Source organism: Panthera onca, chromosome X (genome assembly GCF_046562875.1).
Source record: "Panthera onca isolate mPanOnc1 chromosome X, mPanOnc1 haplotype 2, whole genome shotgun sequence".
Classification (NCBI taxonomy): domain Eukaryota; kingdom Metazoa; phylum Chordata; class Mammalia; order Carnivora; family Felidae; genus Panthera; species Panthera onca.
Window position 1 is genome coordinate 119,411,449 of NC_138357.1, and position 13,343 is coordinate 119,424,791.

A 13,343-nucleotide genomic window follows, 5' to 3' on the forward strand; every position below is an offset into this window, starting at 1 on the left:
AAAGACCAATACATGATCTCACACACATGGAATTTAAGAAACACATGAACAAAGGGGAAGGGAAGGAGAAAGAAAATAAAAACACAAGGAGGCAAACCATCAGAGTGTTGGGTTTTTTTGTTTTTTTTTAAGTTTCTTTGGAGAGACAAAGTGCAAGTGGTGGCACAGAGACAGTGAGAGAGAACTTCCAGCAGGCCCCACGCTGTCAGTGCAGACCCAGATGCGGGGCTCGAACTCACAAACCTAAGATTATGACTGGAGCTAAAACTAAGAGTCAGATGCTTAACCAACTGACAGAGCCACCCAGGTGCCCCAAGATTTTTTTTTTTAATGTCTATTTTTGAGAAAGAGAAACATGGCACAAGTGAGGTGAGGGGCACAGAGAGGAAGTCAGAATCCCGAACAGGTTCTGCGCCATCAGCACAGAGCCCAATGCGGGGCTTGATCTCATGACAGTGACATCCTGACCTTAGCTAAAACCCAGAGTTGGACACTTAACCGAATGAGCCACCCAAGCACCCCACCATAAGGGATTCTTCAAGACAGAGAACGGAGGGTGGCTGGAGGGGAGGTGGGTGGGGAGATGGGCTAAATGAGCGACGGGCATGAAGGAGGACACTTGTTGGGATGAGCATTAGGTGTTGTGTGTTAAGTGATGCATCACTGGGTTCTACTCCTGAAATCAGTATTACACTCTCGGTTAACTAACTTCAATTCAAATAAAGTTAAAAAAAAATAATAAAGGCCATAGATAAAAAACAGCTAACCTCATACTCAATGTATGTAAACAACTGAGCGCTTCTAAGATCAGGAAAAACAAGGATGTCCTCTCTCACCACTTTGATTCAACATAGTACTCAAAGTCCTTGCCACAGCCATTGGACAAAAAAACATCCAAATTGGTAAGAAGTAAAACTGTCACTATTTACAGATGTCATGATAGCATACACAGAAAACTTCAAAGACTCCACCAAAAAAGACACTAGCACCGATAAATGAATTCAGTGATGTCACAGGATACAAAGTTAACATACAGAAATCTGTTGCACCTCTATACAGTAATAATCAAGTAGCAAAAAAATGCCATTTACCATTGCACCAAAAAAAAAAAAAAATTATATATATATACACACACACACACACCTGTAAGTAAACCTAACCAAGGAGCTGAAAGACCTACACTATGAAAACCCTAAAACACGGATGAAAGAATCGAAGATGACACCAACAGAAAATATTCTGTGCTCAGGGACTCAGAGAACCAGTATTGTTAACATGTCAATGTTACCCAAAGCAATTTACAGACACCATGCAATCTCGGTCAAAATACCAACAGCGTTTTTCACAGAACTGGACTACCACTAAAATTTGTATGGAACCACGAAAGACTCCTGAAGAGCCAAAACAACCTTGAGGTAAAAGAACAAAGCTGGAGATACCACAATTCCTGATTGCAAGATGTACCTCAAAGCTGTCGTAATCAAAACAGTAACGCAGTGGCACGACAACAGGCACATAGATGAACAGAGAGCCCAGAAATAAACCCACGCACGTATGGTCAAATAATCTACAACAAAGGAGGCAAGAGTATACACCAGGGGGATAAAGCAGTCTCTTCAGCAAATGGTGTTGGGGAAACTGGATGGCTACATGCAAAACAATAAAAGTGGACCACTTTTCTTACACCACAAATAAAAATAAGCTCAAAATGAATTAAAGTCCTAAATGTGAGAGCTGCAATCACAAAATTCCTAGAAAACATAGGCAGTAATATCTTTGACATCAACTGTAGCTAAGTGTTTTTCTAGATAGTTCTTGCTTCCTTCGCCTGAAGAGACCTATCAGGACTACAAAATAGTGAGCTTTGGCACAGCAAAGAAAACCCTCGACAAAACAAAAAAGCAACCTACTGAATGGCAGAAGATATTTGTAAATGATCTATCCAGTAAGGAGTTAATATCCAAGATATATAAAGGACTCCTACAATCCAACACAAAAACCAATCAACAAACGAGTCAAGGACCTGAATACACACTTTTCCAAAGATATTCAGATGGCCAACAGACTCACGAAAAAAAGGCTCAACATCACTCACCATTAGGGAAATGCAAATCAAAACCACAGTGAGAGATCAATCACCTCACACCTATCAGAACAGCTAAAACCAAAAAACACAAGAAACTAATGCTGGTGAGGATGTGGAGAAAAAGGAGTCCTCTTGCACTGCTGGTGGGAATGCAAACTGGTACAGCCACTGTGGAAAACAGTATGGAGGTTCCTCAAAAAGTTAAAAATAGGAGTGCCTGGGTGGCTCAGTTAAAGAACGTCCGACTCGATCTCAGCTCAGGTCATGATCTCATAGTTGTGAGATCGAGCCTCCTGTTGGGCTCCACACTGGGTGTGGAGCCTACTTGGGATTCTCTCTCCCCCTGTTCCTCCCCTGCTCACATGCATGTGCTCTACGCAAAGGAAAAAAAAAAAAGTTAAAAATAGAATTACCATATGTTCCAGTAATTCCACTACTGGGTATTTGTGCAAAGAAAACGAACACTAACTTGAAAAGACATATGCATCCCTAGGTTAACAGCAGCATTGTTTACAACGGATAGATGTGGTATGTAAGTGTGTGTGCACACACGCACAGACGGGGGGACACACACAGTGGAATTATCACTCAGCCATAAGAACAAAATTGGGGTGCCTGGGTGGCTCCGTCGGTTAAGTGTCCAACTTTGGCTTAGGTAATGATGGGTCTGTGGGTTGAAGCCTCAAGTCAGGCTCTGTGGTGACAGCTCGGAGCCTGCTTCAGATTCTGTGTGTCCCTCTCTCTCTGCCCCTCCCCCGCTCATGCTGTGTCTGTCGCTCTCGAAAATAAATACACATTAAATGAACAATTAGGAGCTTTAGGATCTTCCAACAGTTGAAAGGACTCAGCTTCTGCATGAACGAAGGTAAAGGCCTCCCACCTCCCTTTTCCCCAAGATTTCCAAGTCTGGTTTTCACTTCCTCTCATTAGACATACACTTGCAATTCGTCTCTGGCTCATCCGCTCATCCTCTCTTGCCCGTTTCTCTTCCCCCCCCACCCCCAGTCAGCTCGTTCTCTCCTCACACCTTCCTGCTACTCTTATGCTCAGGCACGCCTGCTCTGCCTCTGGAGACAAGGTAGACATGCCGCAGGAACTTTCTCGGAGATGCTGCAGTAGGGTCATCTTTCCAGAGGTGCTCCTCCCCCTCGCTCACTGTAACGGTCATCACCGTTTCCCAGGTCTGCAGGGCTTCTCATGGGTCCTAACTGGTTCCACTTCCCCTCTCCCCTCCCCGTATGCATACCCCTCTGAGAAGGATTGCTCTGGTCTCCCCATTTATTCAACTGTTCTAGCTTTGGCCCTTAGGAGCTCCTTCACAGTGCCTTTTTTCCCCCCCCTTATTAAGCATTTCCCTATGTCTAGCATTAGACAACACTCCGGGCTCCTCTTGTACCTTCTCTGCCCCAGTCCTACAATCAGTCATCGCTCCGGGGAGCCCTGGTTCCTATTATGGAATGGTCTTCGAAACCCTATCAGTGTTCCAAACCGGGCACTAGGCGTGCACACAGTTACTAGGGTGTCCTTGCTTCTAGGCCCTCTCAGCCTGCACAACGAAAGTTGAGTGTTCTACGAACCCGTGCAGATACATCGATCTATAGAGATCCTCTGCATATGTATGAAGCTAAACCTGAGCTCACAGTGAGGGGTCTAACAAACCCACTATCACACACATCATTCTAGCCTCCTCCCCTTACCCAACTGTAAAATCACACTCTAACAGGGAGAAACTTGGCTCTCGCCCTCTACTATCCATTGCGTTAGTTGTCCAAATCCAGCATCCATGTACAATGGTTTCAGAGCAGTTAACCAGTACCCCCATGAGCCAGCTATCACTCCACATCCAGGGCCTATATACAGTTTCATTTGCCTTTAGTCATAAAATCTTCATTTCCAGTGTTGAGGAGCTCAGCATCGTTTCTTCTCCTTGGGGGGGGGCGGGGGGACTGGGGTTAGGACAGACCATTTTGTCACTGTCTGCAATCCATCCTGGGGCACCTGACCTCCTAAAATTGCATACATAGGGGCGCCTGGGTGGCGCAGTCGGTTAAGCGTCCGACTTCAGCCAGGTCACGATCTCGCGGTCCGTGAGTTCGAGCCCCGCGTCAGGCTCTGGGCTGATGGCTCGGAGCCTGGAGCCTGTTTCCGATTCTGTGTCTCCCTCTCTCTCTGCCCCTCCCCCGTTCATGCTCTGTCTCTCTCTGTCCCAAGAATAAATAAAAAAACGTTGAAAAAAAAAAAAATTAAAAAAAAAAAAAATTGCATACATTAAGCTTCACCCTTTGTGCCAGGAGGTTCTACAGGCTCTGACCACTATAGTGCTATATAGATCCTACCACGATCATAGGAAACACACTCGCTTAAGAAATTCCCTGTGCTTCACCTATTCAACCTTCCACACCCCCATTCCGCCAAATCCCCGGCAACCACCGATCCATTCAGCAGCTCTACACTTATGCCTTTTTCAGAAAATCATATATGAAATCACACAATATGTACCCTTTACGGACCGGCCCCTTTCCCTAACAAAATGCATTTAAAGGTAGTTTGTTTTTGCGTGGATTAACAGTGCAAAATACCGTCACCAAAATCCTCATTAGTATTCCCTTGTCTAGATGCACCTCAGTTTCTTTATCCACCCCTCTTAGTGACATTTTGATTGCTCCCCATTTCTGGCCATCACTATCAAGTACCACAAACATTCCTATCCGGGATCTACGTGGACCTAAGTTTTCGAGTCAGTTGGGTAAATACCTAGGAGCATCACTGTTGGATGGGAAGAGTATGCTTAGCTTTGTGAGAAAACACCCATCTGTCAGAGTGGTTATACCATTTCTTAAGATCCCTTCAGGCCCCAAGTTTCCTTCCCACAGAGTTAAGCTACAGATACCCACTATATACCTGAGGCCCGTGCTATCCAATATGACCACTATGCACGTGTGGCTACTGCAACTTAACAGTCAGTTCGTTAGCCACGCCAGCCACATTTCAACCCTTCAACTGCCACACGTGGCTAGCTCTATCAGATGGCACAGGGAGAGCCATTTCCATGACTACAGAAAATTTACATGGAACAGTACTGCCTCGGCATATAGAATACAGGATCACTTACCATACTCAACTTCAGTATGGATGCCCTACTTTGCAGGCACTCTAGGAGGTCTTGTGATCTGATTCACTCATCCTCTGCTGACATCACTCCCAAGAGACTAGGCAATTCAGTCACAGACTAATAGTTGGCAGAAGGTAAATACTCAAATGTTTGCCGAATGCTAAATTTGAAAAGAACGCCCGACTGGGGAGGATAGCAATGCCGGCGACAGACAAAACCCAGGGGCACACCAACACGAAAGGGCCGTTACATAACATTACGGGTTATTCAAAAGACCTAAAGACTATGTATTACAGGCAAGTTACCAGCTGAAGTTCATGCTACGAAGTCCGTAGGCAAGTCCAGCCCACAGTCTGTACCCGTGGCAGTTACAGAATGGCCTCTAGGATGGTTCTTATCAAGGCCAAAATTAAAGCAGTTTACCAGGCCCATATCAACAGTTAATAAATATTTATGTAACACTACTAACCAGTTATTTCATTCTTTAAGCAATTAATTTTTAAGTTGTACTTTATAGACATGTACTTTATCAAGGAGGAGGTCTAGGATACAAAGCCTTAACACTGTCTAGAGCCTTAACACTGTCTGGGTGTGGGGCAATGTTCCCAACAGTGGGTATGTTTACAAAAAGTACCTTGCAGATCATTTGTGGGGCTGTATCAACTACTGTCTACAGTGGGTTTTTTGTGTGCGAGTATCTAAGAGTAATTAAGAGGACTGAAATTTGGAGAAGTGATGTACATTGGTCAAATTAGATTTTTTTTTTTTTTTTTTTTTTTTTTTTCCTAAAGCTAGGGTATTGGGGCACCTGGCTGGCTCAGATGGTGGGAGCGTGCCACTCCCGCTGTCAGGGTTTTAAGTTCAAGCCCCATGTTAGGGGAAGAGATTACTTAAAAAAATAAAATCTGTAAAAAAACAAAAAAAAGCAAAAAACAAAAAACAAACCAAATAAATAACAAGGTATTGTCACAGCAGGGAAAATCAAATTCCAATTCAATTCCCTACTCTTACCCCTCAAGATTACTTTCAGAGTTTTACAGGATAAAGTACATGACAAAAATGTTGCTATTTTCTACATATATGAAGGCTCCTACCTTTTTTCTTTTTGTTATCAAATCCTGACATCTGTTAAAAGAAAATATTTTACCTTTATTCAACTGTTCAGTTACAATTAACAGACCAAGGCAGATTATAACAACTCAACAATCCTACCAGTGATTTGTAGAGACCGGATTCAGGGTAGATTTTGAGGAGTTCTAACAGATCTTGCATAGTAAATACCTTAAAGAAAAAAAAATTAAGTTGACATTTTACACTGATGTTTAAGCGATAAATTAGGATGTTCCTAAAGTTTAAGAATCACACTAACAACGTAAAACTGAAGCGCTTTCTTATACTATTGATAACCTATTCAAGTCACAAGGATAAAATATTTTTCCCCATCACAGAATTAACCTCCAAATACTTCACAAAGATAATGGGTCTAACAAATGGTTAATGCCTTACAGATTACACTCAAGTATCTGATGAACCAACGAATACACGTGTGAATCCCAGGGTCTTTCAATGGTAATCAAGTTTTTAAAATACTACTGGTTCAAAATACCAAGTTTTACCGTCTTTTTTTTTTTTTTTTTTTTTTTTTTTTTTTTTCAAGTTTTACCGTCTTTACAACCATGACTGACAAAAGCCTATCTAAAATAGTTTTAAACATTTTGGGTGGCTATTCTTAATCTGTATTTCTACTACAACACGCATCATGTACTAGGACTTCCCTCGGAACACTGACAGGGTTTTCCTTTCAGGAAAATATTCTGCACGGCATTTTATAGTAAACACCTTTAAGTATATAAGCAGGTTAACTATTGCTGGAACAGCTATGTAACTGCCTATTACTCATGCAACATGCCCAACTGGGTCATGTAATTAGAAACTTCAGGGCACCTGGCTGGCTCAGTCGGTAGAACACGTGACTCTTGTTCTGGGGTCTTGAGTTCAAGCCCCACGTTAGGCACAGAGCTTCCTTTAAACAAACAACAGGGGCTCCCGAGTGGCTCGGTCTGTTAAGCATCTGACTTCGGCTCAGGTCATGAGGTCACAGTGCCTGGGTTCGAGCCCCGTGTCAGGCTTTGTGCTGACAGCCCGGAGTGTGCTGGGGATTCTCGATCTTCCTCTGTCCCTCCCCAGCTTGTGTGTGCACGCGTGCTCTCTCATGCTCTCTCAGACATAAACTTTAAAAAGTAACAAAAAAACAAAAAAGCTTAAAGATTGAGGGACCCAAAAAGAACTCCTAATGTTAATAAAATTTGGTCGTTAATAAAGCATATTAAGATTCTCAAATACTAACACTGTTCTTATTTTGTTAAAACCTCTTAATAGGAAGCTTTTGGACAATTATAGACAAGATCAAGAGTAAAAACACAGAGACAACACCAACCGTTAAACTATGGACTTCAGTGAAGATGTGACCATGTAGGTCCCACTGTGGAAATGTATCTAGTTATGTTGCTAGTAGGGGAGGCTGTGCACGAGTGGGAGCAAGGAGCACATGGGGTACCTTCCTTTCTGCTCAATTTTGCTCTGAACCTCAACTGCTCTAAAAAAATTAAGTCTATTAAAAAAAATAGGCAGTTTGCTGTATCAACCCTTAATATCAAGCAGGGCTAGATTTCTCTACCATTCCCATTGAACAGAAAGTCATTAGGAAAGTGGTAAAAACAGGTGTTTTAGTATTTGAGCATGCCACATATTTTTATAAATGATTGTACCCTTCACTTCTCTAGTGTAATCCCAAGGAATGTAAGTATCTGCAGAGACTTAGTAAAAAGAGCATGTTTTAGAGATCTAGATTTACTGCCCAGCATCGTTATTTACAAATCACGTGACCTTGAGCAAACTACTTCACCTCTCCAGAGGCTGGTTCCTCCTCCACAATGCAGAGGATACCTGTGGTGTCGCCACGACGGTGACAAGCTTCCAACCGTCAACATAAATGGCAACTCTGCGTCTTAGACTACACAGATCGGGAGACCAATTCTAGCTCCAAAACTTAGTGACTGCACATCATGATTTTACCCAAGACTAACGGAGCTTCCATGGAATTGGTAACGATATACCATCTAGTACAGTACTCCTTTGTTCCTTTACAGAATGTAGGACGGGAACTCAAAGATGAGGGAGAAATGGACGTAGCTAGCCAAGGAACACTCGGCTATTACGCAGCACTTACTATTACCTAGAAAGAAGCTGTTAACAGAAAATTCAAAAACAGAAGACTCAACACTTTACCTTTTCTTTGGCCACACCAGTTTCCGGAAAGAAAACAGAAAGCGAATACTCATAGCCACATCTCTTCAAGTGATCTGCCACCAGAGAGTTAGAGGTGCCTATCAGGAGGGCACTCCCTTCCACTGGAACGGACTGGGGCTGCACCTCTTCGTTCACGACAGGGTGCATCAATTCGTGAATCAGCTGCTTCCGGAGTTGTGTCTAGCTCAAACAACCAAAACCAAACAGGAGGGAAAACGTTTTGAGCAGAATCGCTCAACTGGAGTTATACAGGATTGACCCATGCGTTAGAGTCCTCATTTCCAGTATGGTTCTAGGTCCAGGACCCAAAGTCAGGAGCCTTCCCCTGTGACACAAGTAGCCCACGGGGTTCTGAAAAAGAAACTTGTTTCACAGCTTCTGAGCTCAACTGGTGGTCAGCCCAACGCAGGCAGATTCTAACTTCACTTCCCCAGGAGCCCATCTCAGCAGTTTTTAAATCAGGCTATCAAGTAGAGGAGACAATTCTGCCCATTTCTCACCTCTGTGGACTGTTGGAACGTACGAAAATATCGGGCATATTGGTTAGTTAAAATAAGGTTGAGTTCCCATAAGGGAAATCACATATGCAAGTGAATGAAATGAGTCAACCCCAAAACTTACTAAGATGTACTTTCCCATCGAGTATTTACATCTCAAGACACTCAAGTACAGGAATTCTCACTTTGTGAGAAAGTTAGGGTTCAAAAGCAGGTCAGTTTCTCAAGGTTTTAACACTAACGTTATTCATTTGGGCTTTAACAAAATTCCCTAGGTTACTCAGACTACTGGTATTTGTTCTCCTGTTTTGCATATCATCTGGAAACGTACAATTGGACTGAGCTTAAGAGTATGCTGCCTGGGGCGGGGGGATGGGCTAAATGGGTAAGGGGCACTAAGCAATCTACTCCTATAATCATTGTTGCACTATATGTTAACTAATTTGGACGTAAATTTTAAAAAATAAAAATTACAAAAAAAGTACGCTGCCTGGGGGGGCGCCTGGTAGCTCAGTCGGTTAAGCGTCCGACTTCAGCTCAGGTCATGATCTCATGGTTCCTGACTTCGAGCCCCATGTCGGGCTCTGTGCTGACAGCTGAGCCTGAAGCCTGCTTCGGATTCTGTCTCTCCCTCTCTCTCTGCCCCTCCCCCACTCACGCTCTGTGGCTCTCAAAAATAAACATTACAAAAAGATAGTTAAAAAAAAAAAAAAAAAAAGTATGCCACCTAGACTTGTGGGATTCAGCAGTAGATATTCCCTAATCAACTCATATTAATAGAATCCAAGAAACCAATTGAGTTCTTGTACCTCTTTTATCCTTCAGCTCAAGGGTAGAACGGTAGGTCATTACCAGTATAGAACAGGACTTAGTACACACCTCAAGTCCCACAGTAAAACAAGACATTTTTACTCAGAGTACACATGCCCTGCTTCATCTAGTGTAGCTCAGTAACAGAAATAGAACGAGAAATTATAGCATCCTCCACCAGTTAAATTTAGAGGTGATTTAATGAGATTTATAACATACTGAGTAACCTATTTAGACCCAGCTTCATTAATATAATGATTTAGGGGGTCTTGCACACAAGTACTAAAATAGGATAACATTTAGAGAAGGGATAGAAGCAGAAAGTAAAATTAAGGTGGGGGGGGGTAGAAGAGGGCATTACAGATGAATCCCCAACTCAACAAACACAAAAGCACGCCAACCAGCCCTTGCTGGAAGAATTGCAAAACTGGCCGGGAGCTCTCCAGCAGCCAATGAGAAGAGGGAAATCCATTCAGAATTCATGTTCCTACAACAGAAGTAAGTACAATTATTGTGGGTGAGGAAGAGTAGGGACTTGTGGATCCTCAGTATATCTGCCTCACAAGTTAACAGTAGACTCAAAGTAAGGAACAAGAGTTGATAAAGCCCATTTAAGAGATCCAACTTTGTACTTCACCGCAAATACAAATTCTTTTCAAATACCCAAAGGGAATGTGAATTAGGCCGCTAAAAAAATCAGTGGGTTTTAAGAATTAAAACTCACTCAGGCCACAGTCATTGAATGCAGAAAATAAAAATGACCTTAGACTTAGGAGGTAAAAATCTGTCTTGCCATTGCTTAGGCTGGAATAGAACCTGACAGCCAGCTGCAAAAAAGTAAACAGTAGGTCTCCAGCAGATACACTCCATTTGTAAAGTGAACAAGGCTAGCATAATCCTGATACCAAACCCAAACCGGGACAGCTTAAAAAGGTTCAGGACAGATTAGTATCAGTTGTGACTCTAGATCTGAAATAAAACACCCTCAAATCAAATCCAGAAGTAGCATTAAGAGAAAATATGGCTTGGCCAGGAATCCAAGGACCATGCCATATTAGAAAGCGTATTAACGCATCATATATGACAATTCCAAGTGGGTTAAAGATTTAACAGTTTAAAAAAAAAGGGGGCTCTTTAAAAACTTAAGAGGTGAACATCCATTTTAGTGGAGAAGAACTGAGAATAATCAGCAAAAAAAATAAATAAATAACAGATTTGGCCATATTAAAAATATAACATCAGGATTTTTAGAACCAAGTTAAAATTGAACACCGAGATAATGTATTGCTGCAAAACTGGAACACAGGTTAAGTTTCTATTAAAAGAAAACGCCCCGGGGGGGGGATGGGCAAGGAACAGAAGCTGCCAATCCACAAAAAAACATGAATATCCAGAAAATATGTGCAACCTCAATAATCAAAGGAATATTAAAATAAGGGTTTTCTGGGGCACCTGGGTGGCTGCGGTGGTTGGGCATCCAACTTTGATTCAAGTCATGATCGCACCATTCCCAGGTTTGAGCCCCAAGTCAGGCTCTGTGCTGAAGGCTCAGAGCCTGGAACCGATTTTAGATTTTGTCTCTGTCTGCCCCTCGCCCGCTCAAAAATAAGCATTAAAGAAGACTTTTAAAATAAGGGTTTTCCAATGTTTAAAAAAAAGTCATTGTAGCATTCAAGAAATAAGCATTACCAAGTTGCTGGTGAAATATATACTATTACTACCTTTCTAGAAAAAGACTCCTACCAAGAGCCTTAAAACTGCTCATCCTTTTGAGTCAGTAATGCCACTTAACCTATCCTAGACCAAAAAAAGACAATTGAAGGAATGTGTACACCTGGGTAGAAGGTACATCTTCAACAGGGGCCTGCTCCATAAATTACCCACACATTCAGACAGGCCTGTTATCATTGAAAATGAGGATTTCAAGGAACTTTCGAGGACACAGGAAAATGTTCACTACATAACATTAAAAAGGAGGGGTGCCTGGCAGGCTCAGTCAGAGCGTGGGACTCCGAGTCTCCGGTTTGTGGGTTCGAGCCCTGCATCGGGTATAGAGATTACTTAAAAATAAAGTCTTTAAAAAACAAAACCACAATTAGCGGTTGTGTTACAGATGACGTTCCTCCATGTTTTTCTCTCTCAGGTGAATCTAAAGCTTGAGGTTACCAAAACAATGAGGGAGAAAGATTTTTTAAGAAGCTCACTTTTCCCTAGTTTGACTTTTTAAATATAAAATATACTTTTGAAATGTATACAATGAAAACACGTGAGCTAATCCTACTCCTTGCTGTTCATACAATGTGTACTAATATTTGCCGCCCAAATAGTAATACATTTCAATCCACCTTAAGGAAGAAATTTCTCATTCCCTAAATTATTCTATGGTAAACAGTACACTTAACGTTTCCTGTAGAATGCCAATATCCCTCATTCAAAAGGGAGTACTATTACAAAACCACTTAGCCATTCAGGACTTGCAAGCTAGATTTATAAACCAAGTCCAACTTTACCAAAATGTGTTCCTTTTATAGTTACCTACCATTACCTTAATGTCAGTCCGGTAAAGCTATTATTTGAATAAGCCCTTTTAAGACGGCTCAAACTCTACACCATCTTCAAGACTTCTGTTCCAGAACAAAGAGTTTTGCAGGAACGTACAAAGGTAACTCACCAATACAATCTATGTCCTATTTTTAAAACCCAAAAGCTGGATAGGTTTAAATGGGGACTACCGGTTACACGATTACACTCGTCAAAGTTATGTGACAGGCCCAAAACGGATACCTTGAGCATGTCCAGTATACCCCGATCCTTAAACGTCTGGTATAGCTTTTTTCGCAGTTCATCTTGACTCAACACGTCAGATGTGGGGGGCATGGCGAACTGGAAGAAAGAATGGTTACGGGTTACCCGGCGGGAGGAGGAACCATGAATTTCTGACGACAGACCAGTGGCCTCCGGGGAAACCCTAAGAGGCCAAGCGGGGAGGAGGAGAGAAGAAGCTATAAAGAAAGCAAACAAGAGGCCACGTTTCCTCTGGTCCCCGAGGAGGAGGCCAGTGTAGGTACCTGAGACATCAGATGCCGGCTTCCCCGCGAAGCCCCCTCCAGCCCAGGCTGCCTAGGCCCAAGTTGACAGCCAGCCCCAGCTGCAGGCCCAGGACGAGGCGAATCCCTGCCTTCGGAGCCCATGCTCTGCCTGGGTGCGGGGGAAAAAGGAAGGCAGTCGGGAACGACAAAAACGTTCAACGGTTTAATCGGCCTCCAGCTCTGAACCAGGAACTCCGGCAAACACGCACTTCCTTTCCCCCGAGGTTCTCACGGGTGGGAGGGGCCGCGGTTCACGCGCGGCTTTCCCACGCAGCTGGAGGGCGGGGACCGGTAGTGAGGCAACGAGAGAAAACGAGGTACTACCAGGGTTCGCCCGGCTCAGCGCTGATCCCGCCCCTCCCCGACGCTGCCAAGCCCAACGGCCGTTGCCAGGAGGACCACGGCGCACGCGCGTTGCGGCGCGGTCCTCTGGCCGGAAG

The 13,343-nt window shown here is 43.2% G+C and overlaps 1 protein-coding gene across 4 annotated transcripts in view; it reads right to left on the reverse strand.

Annotated features, from left to right (window-relative positions):
- The window catches only part of OFD1 (OFD1 centriole and centriolar satellite protein), a 41,921-nt gene extending 28,666 nt beyond the window's left edge, over positions 1–13,255 (reverse strand). The window contains exons 1-5 of one of the 4 annotated variants that reach the window (XM_081794180.1): positions 12,883–13,255; positions 12,599–12,697; positions 8,487–8,687; positions 6,411–6,479; positions 6,293–6,323 (exon numbers count right to left, since the gene is read on the reverse strand). In XM_081794180.1, the coding sequence (XP_081650306.1) occupies positions 6,293–6,323; positions 6,411–6,479; positions 8,487–8,687; positions 12,599–12,697; positions 12,883–13,005 (523 nt within the window). In that variant the 5' untranslated portion in view covers positions 13,006–13,255. Of the gene's footprint in view, positions 1–6,292; positions 6,324–6,410; positions 6,480–8,486; positions 8,688–12,598; positions 12,698–12,882 lie in introns of those variants that run through there. The other 3 variants (XM_081794181.1, XM_081794183.1, XM_081794182.1) reach the window with 3 other exon arrangements.
- Between the last annotated feature and the right edge of the window lie 88 nt (positions 13,256–13,343).